Genomic DNA, 17979 nt, shown 5'->3' on the forward strand with positions numbered 1-17979 from the left:
GTCCTAACCCTGAAGACCGTTCCCTGAATAATTCCGTGTATTTCGGCTCAGTCGTCCCAGGGACCGACATACATCTTCGGTCTTACTCCTAGATGCAATGTATGTACAGAAACGCATGCGATTGTCGAGCAGCCGCGAAGAAAGAAGAAAATAATCGCGCCGAGGACGCGCATCCACGGCTCGGCAATTTCAATGCCCGGTTACAGTGATTACTGGCTTAATTATCGCCTGCGCGGAGTACCGAGCAGATTTCTCCTACATAAATACATAAGTTCTCGTCTCTACCTATCTCTGTACAAGATAACGATACAATTCAGCGTAGAAGTAGCTACGGGAAGGGGAATATTGCACGTGAACCTCAGAGGTTCGTACCTCCGAACATGAAGAGGACCTATCGCCACTCGGTATGGACCTAACTTAAAAGTACGATCGATCGCTCCGCGCGATTTTTAGATTTCTGCTAGACTTCAAACCCTCCCAAGGACTCGCGTTCGAGTCCGGCGGGCCGAATTAACGGCTAAGCTAATAATGGCAACCGAACCTTGAAGATAAACCTCCAACGTGCCATTAATTTAGCAAGTTCGCACCAGGACAAAGCGTCTGCTCGGAGTACGAGAAAATCCCCGCGTTCTCCAAAATGGCGGCGCCCGGAAATATCGGAGAAAGTTCAAGAGACTCGTGCGTCAGGTCTGCCTGATCTTCAGCATGTGCAGGTTGGGGTGCCATGGCACTTTCCTGAAGGTCTCGACCTTCGTTTCCCCGGGAGCAAGGACCTCCTCGTCGGTTCCCTCCTCAAGGTGCGCAGCGCGGACGTCATGGTCGAAGCTGAAGACCCTGCGATGTCGCTTAGCCTCTCCGGAGAGGAGGTTCCAGGGCCTGGTACCGGGGTCGCTGACGACCCTTCTGTGCTTTTCGCGATGACGATGATGGTGATGATGGTGACGGTGAACTCCTCGGCCGAGCGGGGGTATCCCGAACTCCTGGTCGTGGGCTTGCATCAGGGAGACCGGTACCAGGGGATTCGGGTCCAGGTACAGCCAACTTGCACTGTCCAGGTAGGGACGAGCGTGGATCGGCGAGTCCGGTACCAGGGAGTCGCGAGCTGGCCCACGGTGGACCTTGAAGTCGGTCTTCCTGAGGTCCAGCTTCACTTTCCCGCGCCGGTGGTAGCGACGAGGTCGCTGCTGCAACCTGGAAGGAACGAGAATTCGATTGGATGGTAGATTGGAACGGAGTTCAAGGCGTCTTCGTGGCATCTTCACGGTGGACCCTACCTGGAGGAGGACCGCCGTGGGTCTCCGCGTCGTCAGTTGAGCGGCACCTCGCCCCTAGGTACTCTGTAGCACTTGTTCCAAGCCTCGAGGAGCATCACGCAGCTGTGGAATCGGTAGAAAACGAGGAGAGGTAGGCCGATCCTGGAGACGACGCCCCAGGCGAGGACTCCGAAGAACCTGAGCTGGAGCTCCTGCGACACCCAGTTCTGGGTGACCACGGTGTCGAAGGCCCACAGCACGGCGTTGCTGAAGAGCAGGAAGGTGATAACCTGGCGAGCAGGCTTGACGGACATCTGGAAGCGCGTAATGCAGGACCTCTTCGAGGCCTCGGCGATCAGGGTGCTCTGGGCGAAGCACTGGACCAGCTGGATCACCGAGGCCGACAACAACATCGCGTGTCTTCCCTGATTCCCCGAAGAAGCCTCGTCCATGGTGGCCAGTGAACACGCGCACACCACGATGGTGAACACCGAGTAGAGCTGGACCCCGAAGAGCGCCACGTTGGACAGCAGGTTGTCCAAGGCAGCCGGTGCCCTGGTGACGACGGACATCTGCCGCACCTGCACCAGCCCACTGGCCGTCATCAGGCCACTCAGCGAGAGGATTCCTATCAAGGTGCCGCAGGTTAGCCAGGAGAGCGTGGCCGATGGGAAATTGGCGTCCTCCCGGACCACCAAGAAGATCAGGATGACCACGATGCCCGCGACCATGCAGAGAATCCCCAGGAAGAGGCCTTTGCTCGAGCCGTCGCAGCCGATCCGCGTATTCCCGGCGAGCTCTTTCGCGCAGTGGAACTTCTTCGAGGACAGTCGGTTCCTGCCGACGTTCTGGCCCATCACGAAGGTCACCGCGGCGGCTATCAGGCTGAAACCGTGTCCCTATCTTAGCCTTCGCCGACTTGGAAATGATTACCATTACAGAGACTCCGTTCTCCACCTGAACTGGACGATGAAGGGGTAGAGGAACAGCATGCTGGACGTCCAGAGTTGTCCCAGGGTATTCGTGTTGAGGCATTCCTGAAGAGCCACCACCTGGGAGATCTGCTCGTCCGAGATCGGCTGGTAAGGCTTGAAGGACACCTCCCCAGGGTTCGTCTCTCCTAAAACCGAGCGACTTCAGGTTCCAGGGACGACGAGTTCTGCCAGAGGACGATTCTACTCCCTTCTCCAGGGGAGTCGCCGACATACCAAGATCTCTGGTGTGTCTGATCAGGGATCCCGGGAATCCTCGAAGACTCAACGGCGAAGAGGACGCCCCTGGTCCTCTCTGAGCCAGGTGCACGAAGTAGGTCCACTCCTGGGCCGAATCCCAGATGACGAGACGAGCCCAGACCGCGACGTTGGTCGCGGCCAGATGGGTGAAGCCAAATCTGGCCGCCAACCCGAAACGCTCCACCAGGACCTGGGGAAGTTCAGTCCTGATCCATGTTCCCCGCAGAATTGGGTGTAAAAAATTTACCTGAGAGTTGACGAAGAGAAAGTGCATCTGCAGGAAGGTGAAGAGCCCGTGGAGGACCGGGTGCACGAAGACGACGTCGCTCAGGCACTCCGCGCCCTGCATCATGGAGTGCATCGCCATCTCGAGGCCGTTGAAGACCAGGGTGGCCAGGCCGAAAACTGAGGAGGACATTTCTCACCTTATAAATCTACCTGGGAATTTTCCGATAGATCAGTAAGGAGTCACTTACGCAACGCCCCGACCCTGATGTAGAAGCTAGTGGGCGCAGTTCTAGCCCTGGAGATGTGGGCCTTCTTCAGGGAGCCGAACCTGGTGAGGGAAGCATTGCCCAGCTCAGCGTCCAGACCTCCACCTCCGGTAAAGCTGCCGCAGCTGTCGATCAGCACCCATAGATAGATGCCGATGATGACGGCGATGCTGCCGACGTAGAGGTACATCAGGAAGACGCCCTGAAGAGGAGGAACGTTAGAGACACCCCGAGGATCGCGTCTCTAGGCCCGGGGCGAGATTCCCGCGGGTCCGAGCCGCAATTTGCATGGTTAATAAACCACCGGTTGCAGTTCCACTTGGCTGCAATTACGGGCCCTGTCCTTGAACGTAGAATTATTAACCGCTCCTCGAGCACTGACCCCCAGCCTACGAGCGGTGCCGCCGCGTTACCTGGGGCAATAAGGGAGAATCCCAGGACAAATAGAGCCCGAGAGTCGCTCGATCCGTCCAAAAATAGCGAGGGAGAAATATTGGGGGTGACTCAACCAGAAGAGTACCTTGAAGACGCGAGAACGGTAACGAGTGGCCAGGAATAGAGCGGCGCAACGAGTCGGCCCGGAGTAGGCCTTCTTCTTTTTAATAATTACGCTTAACGGGAGGTCCACTTTGGTCGGCTCGAACGTAACGTGCTTACGGGCGCAATGGTGGATGGACGCAACCTAAAGCAGGCTTTTTACCGCAGGTTTTACGGCCCACCGGCCCTGTCCTGCGACCGTCCTGGATAGGTTTACGGTCCGAGCGGTACCCTCGTAAAAAGGCAGACCGTTAAGGTGCCTAGATCTCTATTGTGCCCCGTCGAGGGCCTTTCGTTGGTTCCCCGTGTCCAAAACTCCTCACCTGGAGGCTCAGCAGGGGCACCGGGGTGTCCATGACCTCGGCCAAACAGAGCGCCATCATGAGCACCACCATCAGCTCCCCGTAGACGTTCGAGAGGACGATCCATAGCTGCGAGCTGGAACGAGAGAAGAAGGAATCGATCGTCGGGATTTATTATCTCCTGGAAGTCGAGGTGTAGATCGCCCTCGACGTGGTCAGCTGTCTAGAGACGTCTACTCTTGGCTATACGTCCTCGCACCTCGGGCCGTACCACGCCGTTACCTTGGCGTCTCTCGTTGACCCGTTACCGAGAAAAAGCGGTCCCCGTTTTTACCCTTCCACGGCCTGGAGCATAATTTGTCGGCGCGAGGTGCTTCTGGGTGGCAGCCAATTAGCACTGGCTCCGAGAAGGTAGACCTTAGCGCGAAAACTGCCTTCGGGAAGCGCTGGGTATTTTTTTTTTATCTTCGTTTTTTCAGGACTTACAATGGCTCCGCGTGGTCTAAGAGGTCGTCCGGGGATCTCGCCCTGGCCAGGATCCTGGAGACGAGCGACCTGGGGCGCGGAGAGGTCGAAGCCACCTGGCCAGGTGAGTCGTTCTCCAGGTGGGTCCTGTCTCCCCTGGCGGGGCTGCCCGCGGGGTTGCCCTCCACGGTGCCTCCCGTCGTGCTTCCGGTCTCGTTCAGGCTGTCCTTCTCCTGGTGCTCATTGCTCGCTGCAAGTGGAAGAAATTGAAAAGGTAAGTACGAAGAATGCCGTTGAATTTCTTCTTTTTTTTTTCCCCTATTTTTACAAAGTCGTTAGACCGTTTCGTAACTCGCGATCGTTGCCCGCGGTGCGAGGATCCGATCGTCGATTTTCCGGTGCGGCGAGCACGCGTCCGTTCCGTCCATTCTCTCTGCGCAATTTCGTTTATGCAGATCCAGGACAATAAACAACTTTCCCCGTCGCGGTGCGCCCCGGAAGCTGCCAGCCGGTTCCCATCGACGAGGCTTACTCGTGCGGAAACCTCGCGGGCTCTTCCGGATTTATTAACCATGGTTTAAGATGACGCAGAAAGTGCCATCCCTAGGGGCCAATTGTTGATAACATTTTTTTTCGGCACACTTGAAATTTTACCACCGACGCAGGAAGAAGTTGCTATGGGAGACAATAAACGAGGAAGAGAAAGTAGAATGAGGGAGAAGGGCGGAAAAAAATGGCTCTATGAATTTCCTGACGAATTGCGGCATTCCCACGCACTCGGCCAGGAAGTGGACCGAGATCTCTTCCCGATAGTCGGAGTTATTAACCGAACGTCTCCGCATCTCCATCCTCCCACGGAATGACGTCCGTTCCCTCCTCCCCAGCCCCCCTTGGCGACACGGACAAGAGAAAGGGGGACTTTCTTCGGTTGCCTCGATGTCGAATCGTTCTGAGCGAACCGGTGTTCATCTCGCTGGAAATGATTCCGGTCGTCTCCTAACAGCGGAATACATCGAGTCCGTTAGTCATCCGACTTGGAATCGTGCGAACCGACCGAGGGAATGCAATCGGTGAATTCCAGGGAACAAGCCACCCCTCGCGAGCAACTCGAGCACGCGGTCATCTCCATTCCCCGGATGGGAGATAAATTGTGGCTCGATTTACGAGGATCTCCCGAGATATCCTCCTCTTAGATCCAACGAGTCGCCATCACGATAGGAACGCGGAGAAAAAGCTCGACAAACATGAAAATAAACCAAGAGAAGTAATAAAAAGACGCTCCTCGTTTAAAGGCCCCGGGCTAGTTTGACAGCTGGCGACCACGTGGCGCGTGGCCACGTGACCGGCGCCCACGTGACCCAGCGTGCGCGCGCTCCCATCCCAGGCGCGAGGTCTTCGACGACGCCAAGCGCCTTCGAGAAATCCTTAAAGCCCTCTCCTGCAGGATGTAGGTCCTTAATTGACGTCCAGCGTCTATTCAGGAGCAATCTCGCGTCAGGTCCATTCGAGATCCAATTAAAGTCGGCGCTCGGCGCCGTGGCGAGCGTTCCTGCGCGTCAGAGGAGCGCCAATTATCCCCGCCGACGTGTCCGACTTTCTAGCCCTGACTTCTGACGACGTCGTTTCGGCCGAGACTGGCCGGAAACGGGACTCGCGGAATATAAAAGGAGATCTCCGCGTCTAAAGAGTTCCTCCTTTCTTCCAGGACCTCTTCGAGAAGTCCGCAGGAGGTGCTCCCTCGAGAAGGGGCACGCCATTTGTCCCGACGCCAGGTGCGTGAATTATCGTCTCGCTCTCGCGTGTCGGGATCGAGCAGCTCACTGGATGGACCCGGAGATGGTATACCGTGTCAATCCCCGACAGGTGGTACACGGACTCGACCGAGACCGTCAGGTTCATTAGGCTGCCTCGCGGCGATCGATCCAGGGGATTGATGGTCCCCGGATGAATAGGCCCCCTCGAGTTTTCATGAAAAACCATGAAATCTCATGGGAGGATTAAAGGCCTCGACATTCACGTGGGACCATTTTGCGCGACTAAGTGTCACCGCGGAGTTTATGCACCCGAGTCTCATGAACGAGACCATGCATCACCTGACGCCACTTTCCTATCACTTGAACGCGCATAAATCCTAGAGAACTTTTCTTCTCTCGCTTTTTTTCTTTTAGACCCACGAGCGGGATCCCAGCCGAAGTGGCGTAGATGGCCAAAAGGAAAGTCACGAAATCCCATTCCGGCGGTGGAAAGCAACGCGGCGACCTTGACATCGTGCCGGTTCAAGATCCACGACGCGCTCGGATGCTGCGGAGCCGCGCTCCGCCACGCATCGAGCTCTCTCTCTCTCTCTCGGCGTTCTCCATAATGGCGGAAGCAACCTTCCGCGAGATATCGGCGAGGTCCCGTCGTCGAATACCTCCCGATAGTATTTACGATCGTTTAGCATGCGATCGCCGGTCGGAATGAGATAATCGTCGCGTTACCTGGCCCATAGAGGCTGTCGACGGCGAACCCATAAAGCGCGGCCCGAGCTCTCGCCGTGGTCGCTTCTTGGCGTTGCTCCTCGTCTCGCAAAGTCCATCCGAGTGATTTCCCCTCGCGAGCCACGCGAGTGCTCGCCAGGAGTCGGTGCAGGGTGCCAGGAACCACGGAGGAGATCTTCGAGTCGGTAATAGAAGTCTTCAGGGTCCTCTTCGGTAGGGTCACTAATCCTCGCATGCAATGATCACTCCTCGTCGAACCACGTGCTCGACGGTCTCGCTTCTTTCGAGTTCGAGGCTCCCTCGAGATTATTCATGGCTTTCCGTTTTCCTTTTTCGAGAGAGTCGCGGCTTCTCTACGAGCGGGTGTCGCGGTACGGAATGCCGGGACCGCCGTCCGAGGAAGCGGCGACAACTCGCCGGGAGGATTTCCGCGTGGTGGTGGCGCGTTTAGCCTCGTTTCCATTCCCGTTTTACCGGCGCGAGCTGACGACGAGCGAAGCGCGTCCACTCGCAGTCCACTCGCCGGTTAACCCCGGACCCTGCGGTACCGCTACGGGAAAATCGGACCGAGCCGTTTTCCGCTGGCCATTTAAATGGAAACAGTCGATCCAGAAATCCGAGCGACGATACCCTAGCCTGCCATCGCTCGCACCTTCGATTCACCATGTCCAGGGTGTGCACCTCGTTATCCGTCATGAAAACCGAGTCGAAAAGTTCCGAAGAACTTTTTTATACGGTGCTTGGATCGCCTGTAATAAAATCAAACCTAAGTCGGGGCGAAGGTGGGACAGCTCGCGGCGCGGTCCGCTCGTCGACGCACCTCGTACATTGAATTAATTATTACAGGTGAACCAAGCACCGTGAGAAAAAAATAGTATAGGATTTTTCGGCTCCATTTTCGATAAGGATAGTGATGTATAAACCATGAGCAGGAATTCTATTCCCCTCTTGATTTTTATACCTCCCATTCAGGGGGACCTCCAGGTGGACCGCCGCCGCGCAAGACGGGAAGCTCTTTGCCCGTGACTTAGAGCTCTTCTCGATCGCCGTGGAATTCTCTCGGCTCTTTACGGCTCGGTTTCTCGGCCGAGGCGAAAAGTCGCGGTTTTACGAGCATAGCCAACACGCGACAATAATCCCGCAGTCGGTCCTTCGGATCGCACCTAGTCATCGTGTCTACGCTTGGAAATTATTCTGCGCTTCCTGGTGGCTCGCACACTCCTGCGGCTGACGTATCGCTCGAGGACGTTTCCCTTGACATCTCGAAGAGCGAGGAAAGAAAAAAAAAAAAAGAAAAAAAATAAGTAAGAGCAAAGGCGACTTCGCCAAAGCTGTGAAAAATCGCGCGCGGTGCGTCCTGACTAACGGGCTCCTCGTGGTACTCCTCGATCAGCTGATCGAACGTCTTCGGGTCCCGTTAAACAAACCTTCGGGACAATCGCTCGTAAGCGGCGCTTCGAGGCCTTTTCTAAGTCTCTCGAGAGAAAATAGGACTTTCGAAATCGAGGAACAGAGACGGAATTTCTATCTTGGAATAAATTTCTCGACTAGGCTCCTAACACGGGTGAACACAGGAATTCTATTCAACGAATAGTCGTCCTTGAAAGTTAAAGAAATTCAAGGTCCCGCTCCTCTTCGTCATTCTTTTTTTTTTTTTATATATAAATGTTTGTACTCCCTCGAGTTATCGATAAGAGACAAGGGATGGCCATTAAATCGGCTAAAGAGAAAAATAATCGAAATTCAATGAGCGACTCCGCGGAAACGGAGAAGTCGCGAAAGGGGGACGGAGAGGCGAGCGCACGGGCCGCTTGCGGTACCGCGTTAAAGCCGCATCATCTAACGACGCGGAATCAGTTATGTGTAACACTGACTGATCTCACGGTGGAAGAGGCTGCAAAAGTGGCAGCATAACGGTGGCAACATGTGCAACCTGGGAGTGTTAACGCGTAACGCGAGGTTAAAGACGCACAACGCAACGACAAGGCGCGCAACGATCCCGGGTACTTCCTTAACACCAGTTAACAAAGATGCCCGAAAACCTGGACGGTCGCGAAGTTCACCAGGCGAGATCGACGAGTCGACTTTCTCCAGAAGCGACCAATTCGCGTTGCATATTCATCCCGTTGGCCTGTAAAGTTAGGAACGCGTGACCAAAGTTCTGCCGGAGGGAAGGGAAAGGGAAAGGAGGAGACAACGAACAACGGGAGAGAGAGAGGAGAGATCCCGCGATACCGGACGCGTCCCTTTTCCCGCGCGGAGAAGACCAACTGCTTTCGACTTCGAGAGTAGCTCCCGTGATCGATCGCCGTCGGCCGGGGTAATAAGAAAATCTAAGAAAAACGAGAGGCGAGAGATTATGGACACGCGTTTCCCGTTAATGGGTCGCTCCTCCGCTAGAGTCTCGCCGATGTCGGCAGTCACGGATGGTATATGAGCCGCGAGTCTCATGCGTCTTTCCGCGCACGTAATTCGTGTGCCACCGTGCCCGATATTACCGCTACTCGTTCCTAATTTCACGTCAACGCGTGTCCCGCGACAGGGCGGGACCACGTGGTCGATGTGTCACGTGCGTCAACCAGGTGTAAAGGGGGGACCCCGAAGAGATCGGCGTTTCGTGCATAATGCCATGTTTTTTAACAGATTATATAGAAAGCGTTATTTCGCGACCTCGTCCTCTTACCATCCCGGTCGGCGCTCCTGGCGGAGACGGAGGAAGCCGAGGTCAGGTCGGGCACGTCGACGGCGCGCTCCTGCTTGCCCGAGATGATTCCAGGGACGATCGTCGAGTCGCCTCCCTTTTCCAACCACTGGTCTTCGGCGAGGTCGACCACTTCTCGGTTGACATTGCCCTCGACCGGCCCCGGGACGACGGAGACCTCTTCGTCATCCATCTCGCATCGCGGCTCTCGGTCAGGGTCGACCTCTCCCCCGGAGTCGACCTCTTCCTCGATGAGCTCCTCTTCCCTCAGGACGTACTCCCTGGCGGGGTAGACCCTGTAGGGTCCCACCAGGCCGACCACCCCTCGAGGGGCCGACCTCGTCCCCGGCCAGTCGACCTCTTCCCCTCGCTCCGCGGAGAACATTCCACCGCGGGTCTGGAGGAGGTCGCCCCTGACCCTGGGCACCTGTCCGGAGGCGACCTGTAGCCACCTCTTCAGCTCCCTCTGCCTGCTGGGGCTCGCTCTGGGTCCCGGTTTCCTGACCTCGCTGTAGATCGCGTGGTCGTCCTCCACCTTATACCTGGGTATCTCCTGCCGAGTCTTGATCTCGTCCCGAGTGTTGCAGTCGTCCACCGACCAGTACACGTGGTCCGACCTCGAGGTCTCCCGTTCCACCCGGGGCACCTGTCCGACTTCGTCCTCGGGCACCTCGCGAGTCCTTATCGCGCTTATTAGCACGACGTTGTCCCTGGTCTCGGGGACGACGTCCGAGTCCACGTCCAGCACGCTATATACCGGGTCGCGGGTCGCCGCCTGGATCCATCGAGGCCTCGACCTCTTCGATGCACTCCTCGGCTCCGTGTCCGGGCCAGAAATGCCGGACAGTTCGGCTACCATGATGCGCCAGGGGTCCGCCCGGTCTTGGAGGGCTAGCCCCGGTGGCGGCGCCGGATGTCACGCCTCGCGACCCGTTGACATTCCTCACGGACTGGCCTGACCTCGAAGCAGACCCTGAATATCGGCACGTAGGTCCTTCCACGAGTTTGGACCTCCTGGGTCGACGCCTCGTTCCGGTCTCCAGGTCTTCGGACTCTTTCTGGAGCTCCTCGACGTTCTCCAAGCGTTCTCCAGATGTTCTCCAAGTGTTTCCAGGCGTTCTCCAAAGGTCACCCGTAAAACACCCCGATCTCAGTCCTCGACTCCTGGGTATCGATACTTCGGTTTCCCACGGGCGCACTGGACGATCCACAAAAGGTAAATGGCGCCCGCGAGTTGGCCCCCACGGGGAGCCTCGTCGACGTGCCCGCTGGAGGTGGCCCGGTAGAGGTCGATGGAACGGATCCAGCTCTCGTTCGTGACTAGGATGTCGACGAGGTTTCACATTCCCGGCCGTGCCCGTGGCTCTTCCTCGAAAACGCCTAATCGTCCGAAAATCGAGCCGACCTCTCTTCACCCTGGCATTCCCACCTGCCCTCGCATCTCCCTGAGGAAAATTGCGAGGTCTATCATCCATTGTTCTCCGAGCTGAATTTATAAGAAGGCTCGTCCCACGCGGACATTCGATCCTGCGATCCGTCGAAGATGCGAGACCCCGAAGAGACTCTTGCGGTATATCGCCAGCTTGCGACCGAGTGGAGCCCCTCTTCCTCGAGATCGTCGGACACCTTGCCCGCGCCTAGTCGCCGGCGAACGAGGAAGAAGGAACTCCTGAATGGCTCTTCGGGTACGTCCCTCTCGGCAGGTGTCTTTCTCTCCCGAGATAAATCGCCGGTCGTTTCGGCATTGTTGAAAACCGACCCCACGACCCCTGGCACCACAATTAGCGACGTCGTCAAGAAACCAAAAATAAAAGCCCTGCCTCCAGGTCGCCACAATTTCCCTGAGGAATCGCGACTTATCGTAGGAATGCCGTCGATATCTAAATCGAGAATCCCGCCGTAAACGAGAGCCTCGTTACCGCCGGATTACGCTAATACCTAGGCCGTTATCGAGGTTCGATTTAACGCCAAGGCGCTCGTTATCATAATCCATTTTTCCAGGGTAAGCAGGGATGACTTATGCAACCCGTTACGACCACGACGTTGATTTCCCTCCAGGTTGCCTGATCATTGAGCAAGGAAACTCTCGCCAAACGCGAGAGACCGCGCAAGGTAAATACGCGACGCGGTATCACTCGATCATCTTAATGCTCGCGAACGGCCGCTCTCTACAATAAAGGAGGCCCCTGTAATAAAGGGGGCCCTCAGGGCAGAGGGTACTTTAGAGAATAGCTCCCCGTACGTCGAAACGGCGCGAGCGCGTCGTTATTACCCCTCATTACGGCGCTCTCGAGTTTCCCCCGACTAAGGACTTAATACCATGCTTAATGCTCGCATAATGCCGCTTAACGGATCGGCCAATCCGCCAAAATTAACGCGTGCCCTCATCGACGTCTTTCTATCTTCTTGATCGTTCCACAACACGTGACTACAATCATTAGTACAAAAGATAAAAAATATATATATAAATAAAAACAACGAGGTGCACCGAGAGATAAGTCATTCATTGAACCGAAGAAAATATTTCTTTGGTATTATTCTCTGGTTCAATGAATTGTTTTTTTTTGTTTTCCCCCAGGGTACACTTCCGTGCTTTTCCGCTGTCAAGTGATCCGTGCGTACCGCGAATCGCCGGCAAAGAGGAAGAACACGGAGGATAGACGAGAGGAAGGATTTACGCGCCGAGAACGACGGGGGGCACCCTTTGAGAGAAAAAAAAAAAAATCCACCTGGACGCCTGGCGCACCCCGAGGGGGTCCATGATACCGTAGTATCTATGACGGATCGACGGCGAGAAAAGATGGCACCGACGGTGCTCCGTCATGCCGCACGGCTCGGGACACTTCGCAATTAGTCCCTCCTCCGGGTGGCGACCGGAAGAGAACGGAAGATTAGGCCCTACCCTAAAATTACCACTACTCGCGTTCGCCGAAAATCCGAGGTTTCGCGTTTCCGTTTCACGCTAACCGTGACTTAGCGCCGGAAGAAATTCACGGGGAGCGTTTATTACAACTGATGGACAGCTTTCCATATCTTAGCCATATTAATAATATGATTAAACGGTCCCCGTGAATTCCTCACCGTGAATAATTAAGTAAGGGTCGGGAGGGTTAATCCCGAGGTAGGGAGTATAACCCGAGTATACAGAAGTCAGCGACAAAATTGTTTTCCCCCGTGTCGGGAAACGCCAACCGAGGATTTACGGCCGGTGCGTACGGAGAGAGAGGGCCCTCTCTCTCGTGCAGGCGTGCGCATCCACGGGGGCTTTTTATCTAGCCGGGGAAACGGAGACGTCGAGGAAGCCAACGGGAAACGCCTGGAGAGGTTGGAATACCGGAGACGGACGAAAAACCGCCGTCAATTACGGGCGGCTTAATTGGACCGTCCTTTAGCGGCCTCCTAATTGAAGAGGTCGGATTACGCGTGCACGCAGTAATTGTCGCGTGGCGCGGTCTGCACTGCATTTCCTCGGTTTTCCTTTTTCTTCCCCGCGGCGACGTCTCTACTCGGCGTCGACCTGTCGGTGTCTTCATTTCCCGCGACCTCCTCGATTCTCCCTTTCCTCCAGCTGGAATAGAGAACCGCATTAGGACCTCCGTTAAAGAAACGCGTACACCTCGGCGCGTCCCAGGAGAGGCCACGGAGGATCGGCGTAGCATATCCATGCCCTACGCCGATCGATGACCCCTCCCGTTACGGGTCGGCGATTCAATTCCTCGATCCGCGCAACGTGGTGCAACGCAGCCTAGGCTGCATCTGGCGAGCGGTAAAATATGAGAAAAAAAAAAAAAAACATGAGGATCCTCTCGAGTATCGGTATATCCTCGCGAGTCTAATAAATCCATCCCACCCTTATCAGTCACGGTATACAAGAATATCGTTAATCATAGAGGAAAATCCTTGTCTAGCGCTACCGTCCCGGGTCTCGCGTTTCCTCGCCGATTTTTCAAGATCGCAGAGGCGGATCGAACACGTCGCGTCTCAATCCGATTCCTTCCTCGTGGCGTCGAGATCCATCCTCGCCCGTTGGAGAGATTAATTGCCGGATAATGGGCCCCGGGAACGATCCCGCCGATTTCACTGGGCATCCGTATAACGACTAAATTACAAGGCCTCCATGCGTCCCCGGCATGCGGAGAGCAAAGCTCGAGTGCGTCCAATCCGATCCCCGGAGCTGCCCTCAAATGACAATTGCACTAAGTGCACCATCAAGTGCAACGAGACCCCGGCTCTCGCCCCTCGACGCAGACCGCGACACCGGATTTCTTTAACGGGGACTTTCTACGATTTGCCGTATTTTACTTTCCACGTGCTTTCTAAAGATCGGCCCGCCCTTTCGCGATCCTCGTCCACGTCTACGTCGTCCCCGACGAGGCCTCGCACGCGCCGATCGGCGGAGACCCGGTTTGCGGCTTTCACCGGCGACAATGCGGGAAATTACCGTCATTTACCTCCTAATACTCGTCATTTTCGTATTACCCCACGGCTCGCCGAGGCTGCCATTAAACCCGGCTATGAACTATCATCGGCCTTAATTGGCCGTTTCACCTGGTGGGCTTAAGGATAAGAGCGTCGCGTTAACGCGTCGCGACCCCCCTGCCCTGCGTTAAAACCATAGCGATAAAGTTACGTGAATTTTTTAACCACCCGATCGTGTATATTTAAGCGTTGCGTGACTGGCGATTACGAAAACGGAGACGCGAGAAGAAGAGGCTGCGGATCTCTCCGGGAAGTCAAGGAGAGAGATCCGCTTCTCTGCCGTTTTTCATTCCCCTTTCTTTCCTTATCGATTTGTCGGAGGGGCGAATTATTACGTCCGTAAGTCGAGGAATTAATGACGGAATCCTGGATACCTGTGACGAGGTAATTCCCCATCGTGTTCCCGAGGGTTTGAAGTATGGCGACTTAACGACTCAATCGGTGACTCGTGCATGCGCGTACCATTCAGATAAATTACGCTTAGTCTACAGTTCTTCCTTCGATCGCCGACAAAGAACCTCCCAACAACGTTTCCGCGTTAATGCCGAATCGAGGAAAACGGTCTGCCGTAATTCTCGCGGTCGTAATGGAGATGCATCGTAGGAATTACAGGAGGTACTCGAGACGGGCCTCGGGTCTTCCACGTGCACCAAATGACATCCTCGATTTAATCCTGGGAATATAAAATAAAAGTCACTAAATACCTGGCGAATAAATTCTCCCCGCGTCCCCGACATTAGAGAAGCGAAATCCGCCGTTAACGGGACGTCGAAGGGGGCCGATAAACGTGGAGGACAACCGGAAACGACGTCACGCATTTTTCATGCAAAACGGACCGACCGTACGCACTAAACCTCGCCGAGGACGTAGAGCCTGAATATAAATTCGCGTTTTATATTAATTTCCCAGTCAGCCGCGCGAAATTCAGGTTACGCCTGCGGATTAGAACTTAACTGCGGGAATCCTGGCAACCGAAAGGACCCCTCCGTGTCTCTTCGTACCTCGGATTTTTCCCAACGTTTTCCCCGTTCCCAGTCATTAAGCAGAAACCTGTCCGAGAGGCGCAACTTATTTGCGTGTAGACATCCGTTTAAGAAAGACGAATGGCTTTTGAAATGTCCGCGGAAGAGGGGAAAAAAGAAATAAAGAAGGGAGAAAAAATTCACCGACCAACAAGAAAGCGGCACCCGAAGGTGCGCCTCTTCAGGAAAGTCATCCAGTCATCCTCCCTCCGCCTTTTTATTTTCAGGCCTCGCATGCAGGTCGAGTGCGATTTCCCGTTGCGCTCCGTAATCGTTTTAAAGACGCCTCTTAACGACCCGCTAAACGCGGGAAAACTCGAACCGATCGCAGATACCTCGACTTTTCTCTCCTCCTCTCGCCGAAACCGGAGCCATCCACTCCGAAGAGGGTGTTAAAAAGAAGTCATTAAAGATGTTACCTCGAGAGGACTGACTTCTCCTTTTTTCTTGCGCGATAACGACCCTCCGCCGAGGAGGACTTCTGATAAACCTGACTCGACCCTAAAAGATCCATGATATTAATTACGCGATCGACCGGTCGTCGAAGAGGAAGATATCTATCAAACCCCGCTTGATCCTAGAAAACCCATGAAATTAATTACGCGATCGACTGGTTATCGGCGAGGAAGTGCATATATCATGCCGATCACCTCGTTGAGGCGATCCGGTCGTCGAGAGACCTTCTACGGAGGCGCGAGGTGTATAAGTCATTTCGCACCGTGTCGTAACTTCGCCCGACGACTTTACACCTCGAAGCAAGTCAAAGGATCACCTCGATCATGAACTATCCCGGCGACCGTCTTACGTGACGCCGACCAAGCGGCAAGAACGATCGATGACTTTGCCCCGTCCATTGTTTTCACCGTTTCACGGAGACTGGCCGCGAGGGAAAGTGGCAGCGGTCTCGGAAAGCGAAAGATCCGCAGCCGAAAAGAAAGAGCCCGTCCTGGAGAATCCTGGCCCATCTCTCGACCAGGATATCGAGTCGACCAGCTCGAGGCATCACTCGTTAACGTTTTACGAAGTCGTCGCGCCAGTTGCTGCCTTCCGATTCGGTTTACGGCCCGCCGTTTCCCTCCCGGTAAACACATAAGGATGATTTATGCACTTACGAGCGCAGCATCGCGTTACACTTAGACTCGGTCCAGGATACTTGGAGTAAAGCACTTCCTTGAATACATCGGTGGATATGTATGTGTACGTATATGTGTGTCACATCGGACAGTGTACGATGCCTGTATCTATGTACGCAGGGACCAGCTATCCTTACGGGGCACCAGGCATCGATGCTTGTAGAATTCTCTCCAATAATTAAAAAATATTCATAGAGTCAGTCCAAAATTTCAGGAACAAAGGTATATTACATGAAATAAGAGGTTACCTGTGTTGTCGCCCGACCTGGCCGAGTTGGACTCCTCGATGGGCTGCAACGTACAGCGCGGCATTTTTTCGACGAACGGGGCTCGGAGATGCGCTTGCAAGATGGGCCTCCTCTTGTGCTTCCAAGCCCGCCGATCGAAAAGTGCCGCGAGAGCCTCCTGGTCCATTAAACGAATTCCCGAAAATCCGGATTTGCGACTCCCTTTGTCAAGCTTCACCGAAGACGCCTTCGACTCGCGCAGATGCCGGATCGGAATGTAAAGTTCTGCGTAAATCGTCGAAACTCACGCCGGTCAAAATAGCGCCAAAGTGGACCTAAGGACTTCTCTTATCCGTTGATTATTCCCGTGCTTTGTGTCGAGCTTCATAAATCCATCAACGGGGGTAAACGCACTGTTCACATCGAGGTTATGTTTCGACCCGGCGATCGAGTTTACCGGAGCTCCCCTGAAGGTCGCGATCTCTCGCACATTCCGCGCGATCTTCACAATATTTTCGGGTAACTGGAGTTAGATAATCGCACTTGCGAATTTCAAAGGTTTTCGCCTCTGCGTCACGTCATCTCCGCATAATATCTGCGAAAGCTCGCGGCGTAAACTTTTGCGAAGCGCGCGGGACAGGAAGCTCGGCGGCCATCTTGGATTTTCATCCCGCACTCCGACTTGGATCGAATAATCGAAATAATGTCCTGGATTTACAGATGCCCACGGGTCACTCAGCATTAAATTAAATCAGAAGTCATGAGGTATCGATATTTTGTATGCACACAGATCGAAGTCTCTCATTTCGCGGGTATATTTACCATTAACCGGCGAGGGTGCAGCGCGACTCGCTTCAGGTGCCACTGGACGCGACCTCTTCCCTCACCCCAGAGTTTAATCGATTATTAATTCGATTCGATCGTTGACGCGACTTCCCGCGATTAACCTGTCGATTACTCGATAATTCACCGTAACTAGATACACTCAGGCCCCCGGGACAAGCGTACACGACTTAACACGAGTTAGGCGTGCAGGACCCGAGTGCGAGTGGCTTCAGGCGGAGCTTGCGCGTGTTCCGACACGCTCTTCCTCTCTCTCTCTCTGTCTCCCCAGAAAAGAGGCGGGAAGAGATGCGAGAGCCACGCGTAATGGGAAAAGAGGGGAAAGGAGATATACCTCTACCGAGCGCGATCATCCTCTTGCCTTCTCTCTCGCTCCCGTGACGGAAAAGGGGAAAGAGAAGGAGGCAGAGTGGAGATGAAGACTTCGCTTATCCCTCGCTCCGTCTCTTTCTCTCCTCCCTTCTGGATCAGCGGGAAAGAGAGAGAAAAGAGACGCACGGTCCACGGTACAAAGCAGGATAGTGGGTGGGGGAAGGAGGGGGAAGCGAACCGGAGGAACACTTTCGTTCCGGGCTCCATTATGATTTCGAATCCCCTCTTTTACCCCTTTTTCTTTTGTCCGAGATCGACGAGCGATAGTTAAGCTCGGTACGCACGATGCGCGCGCCGCGCACCGCGGCTGCCACTGTGGAAACTAGAGATCGCCTTTTTTATCTCCTCCAGTTATTTATCTATGCGATTATTCAACCGCATTCGAAGAAACCGAACGATTTCTTCACTCCTCACTGACCATTTCTCTTTTATCCATTCT

General features: G+C 54.7%; 2 protein-coding genes across 3 annotated transcripts; both read right to left on the bottom strand.

The window, feature by feature from the left end:
* Positions 1-29: 29 nt before the first annotated feature.
* On the bottom strand, positions 30-1256 carry LOC111674324. Its single transcript, XM_023434126.1, has one exon. It carries the CDS (start codon positions 1254-1256, stop codon positions 684-686), a length of 573 nt encoding a protein of 190 aa, XP_023289894.1. The 3' UTR covers positions 30-683.
* Positions 1063-17183, bottom strand: LOC105699482. Of its 2 annotated transcripts, none has more exons than XM_012424500.2 (9): positions 16347-17183; positions 4305-4533; positions 3840-3954; positions 2962-3181; positions 2733-2890; positions 2462-2675; positions 2211-2373; positions 1275-2138; positions 1063-1191 (listed from the first exon to the last, which is right to left on the bottom strand). In XM_012424500.2, exons 1-8 carry the CDS (start codon positions 16510-16512, stop codon positions 1307-1309), a joined length of 2097 nt encoding a protein of 698 aa, XP_012279923.1. In that variant the 5' UTR covers positions 16513-17183; the 3' UTR covers positions 1063-1191; positions 1275-1306. The 2 variants fall into 2 exon arrangements, with proteins under 2 accessions (XP_012279923.1, XP_012279922.1); XM_012424499.2 differs by lacking the exon at positions 16347-17183 and adding an exon at positions 6764-7076.
* Positions 17184-17979: the final 796 nt, after the last annotated feature.

Source organism: Orussus abietinus, unplaced genomic scaffold (assembly GCF_000612105.2).
Source record: "Orussus abietinus isolate OABI.00-Male unplaced genomic scaffold, Oabi_2.0 scaffold8, whole genome shotgun sequence".
In the NCBI taxonomy this organism is placed as follows: domain Eukaryota; kingdom Metazoa; phylum Arthropoda; class Insecta; order Hymenoptera; family Orussidae; genus Orussus; species Orussus abietinus.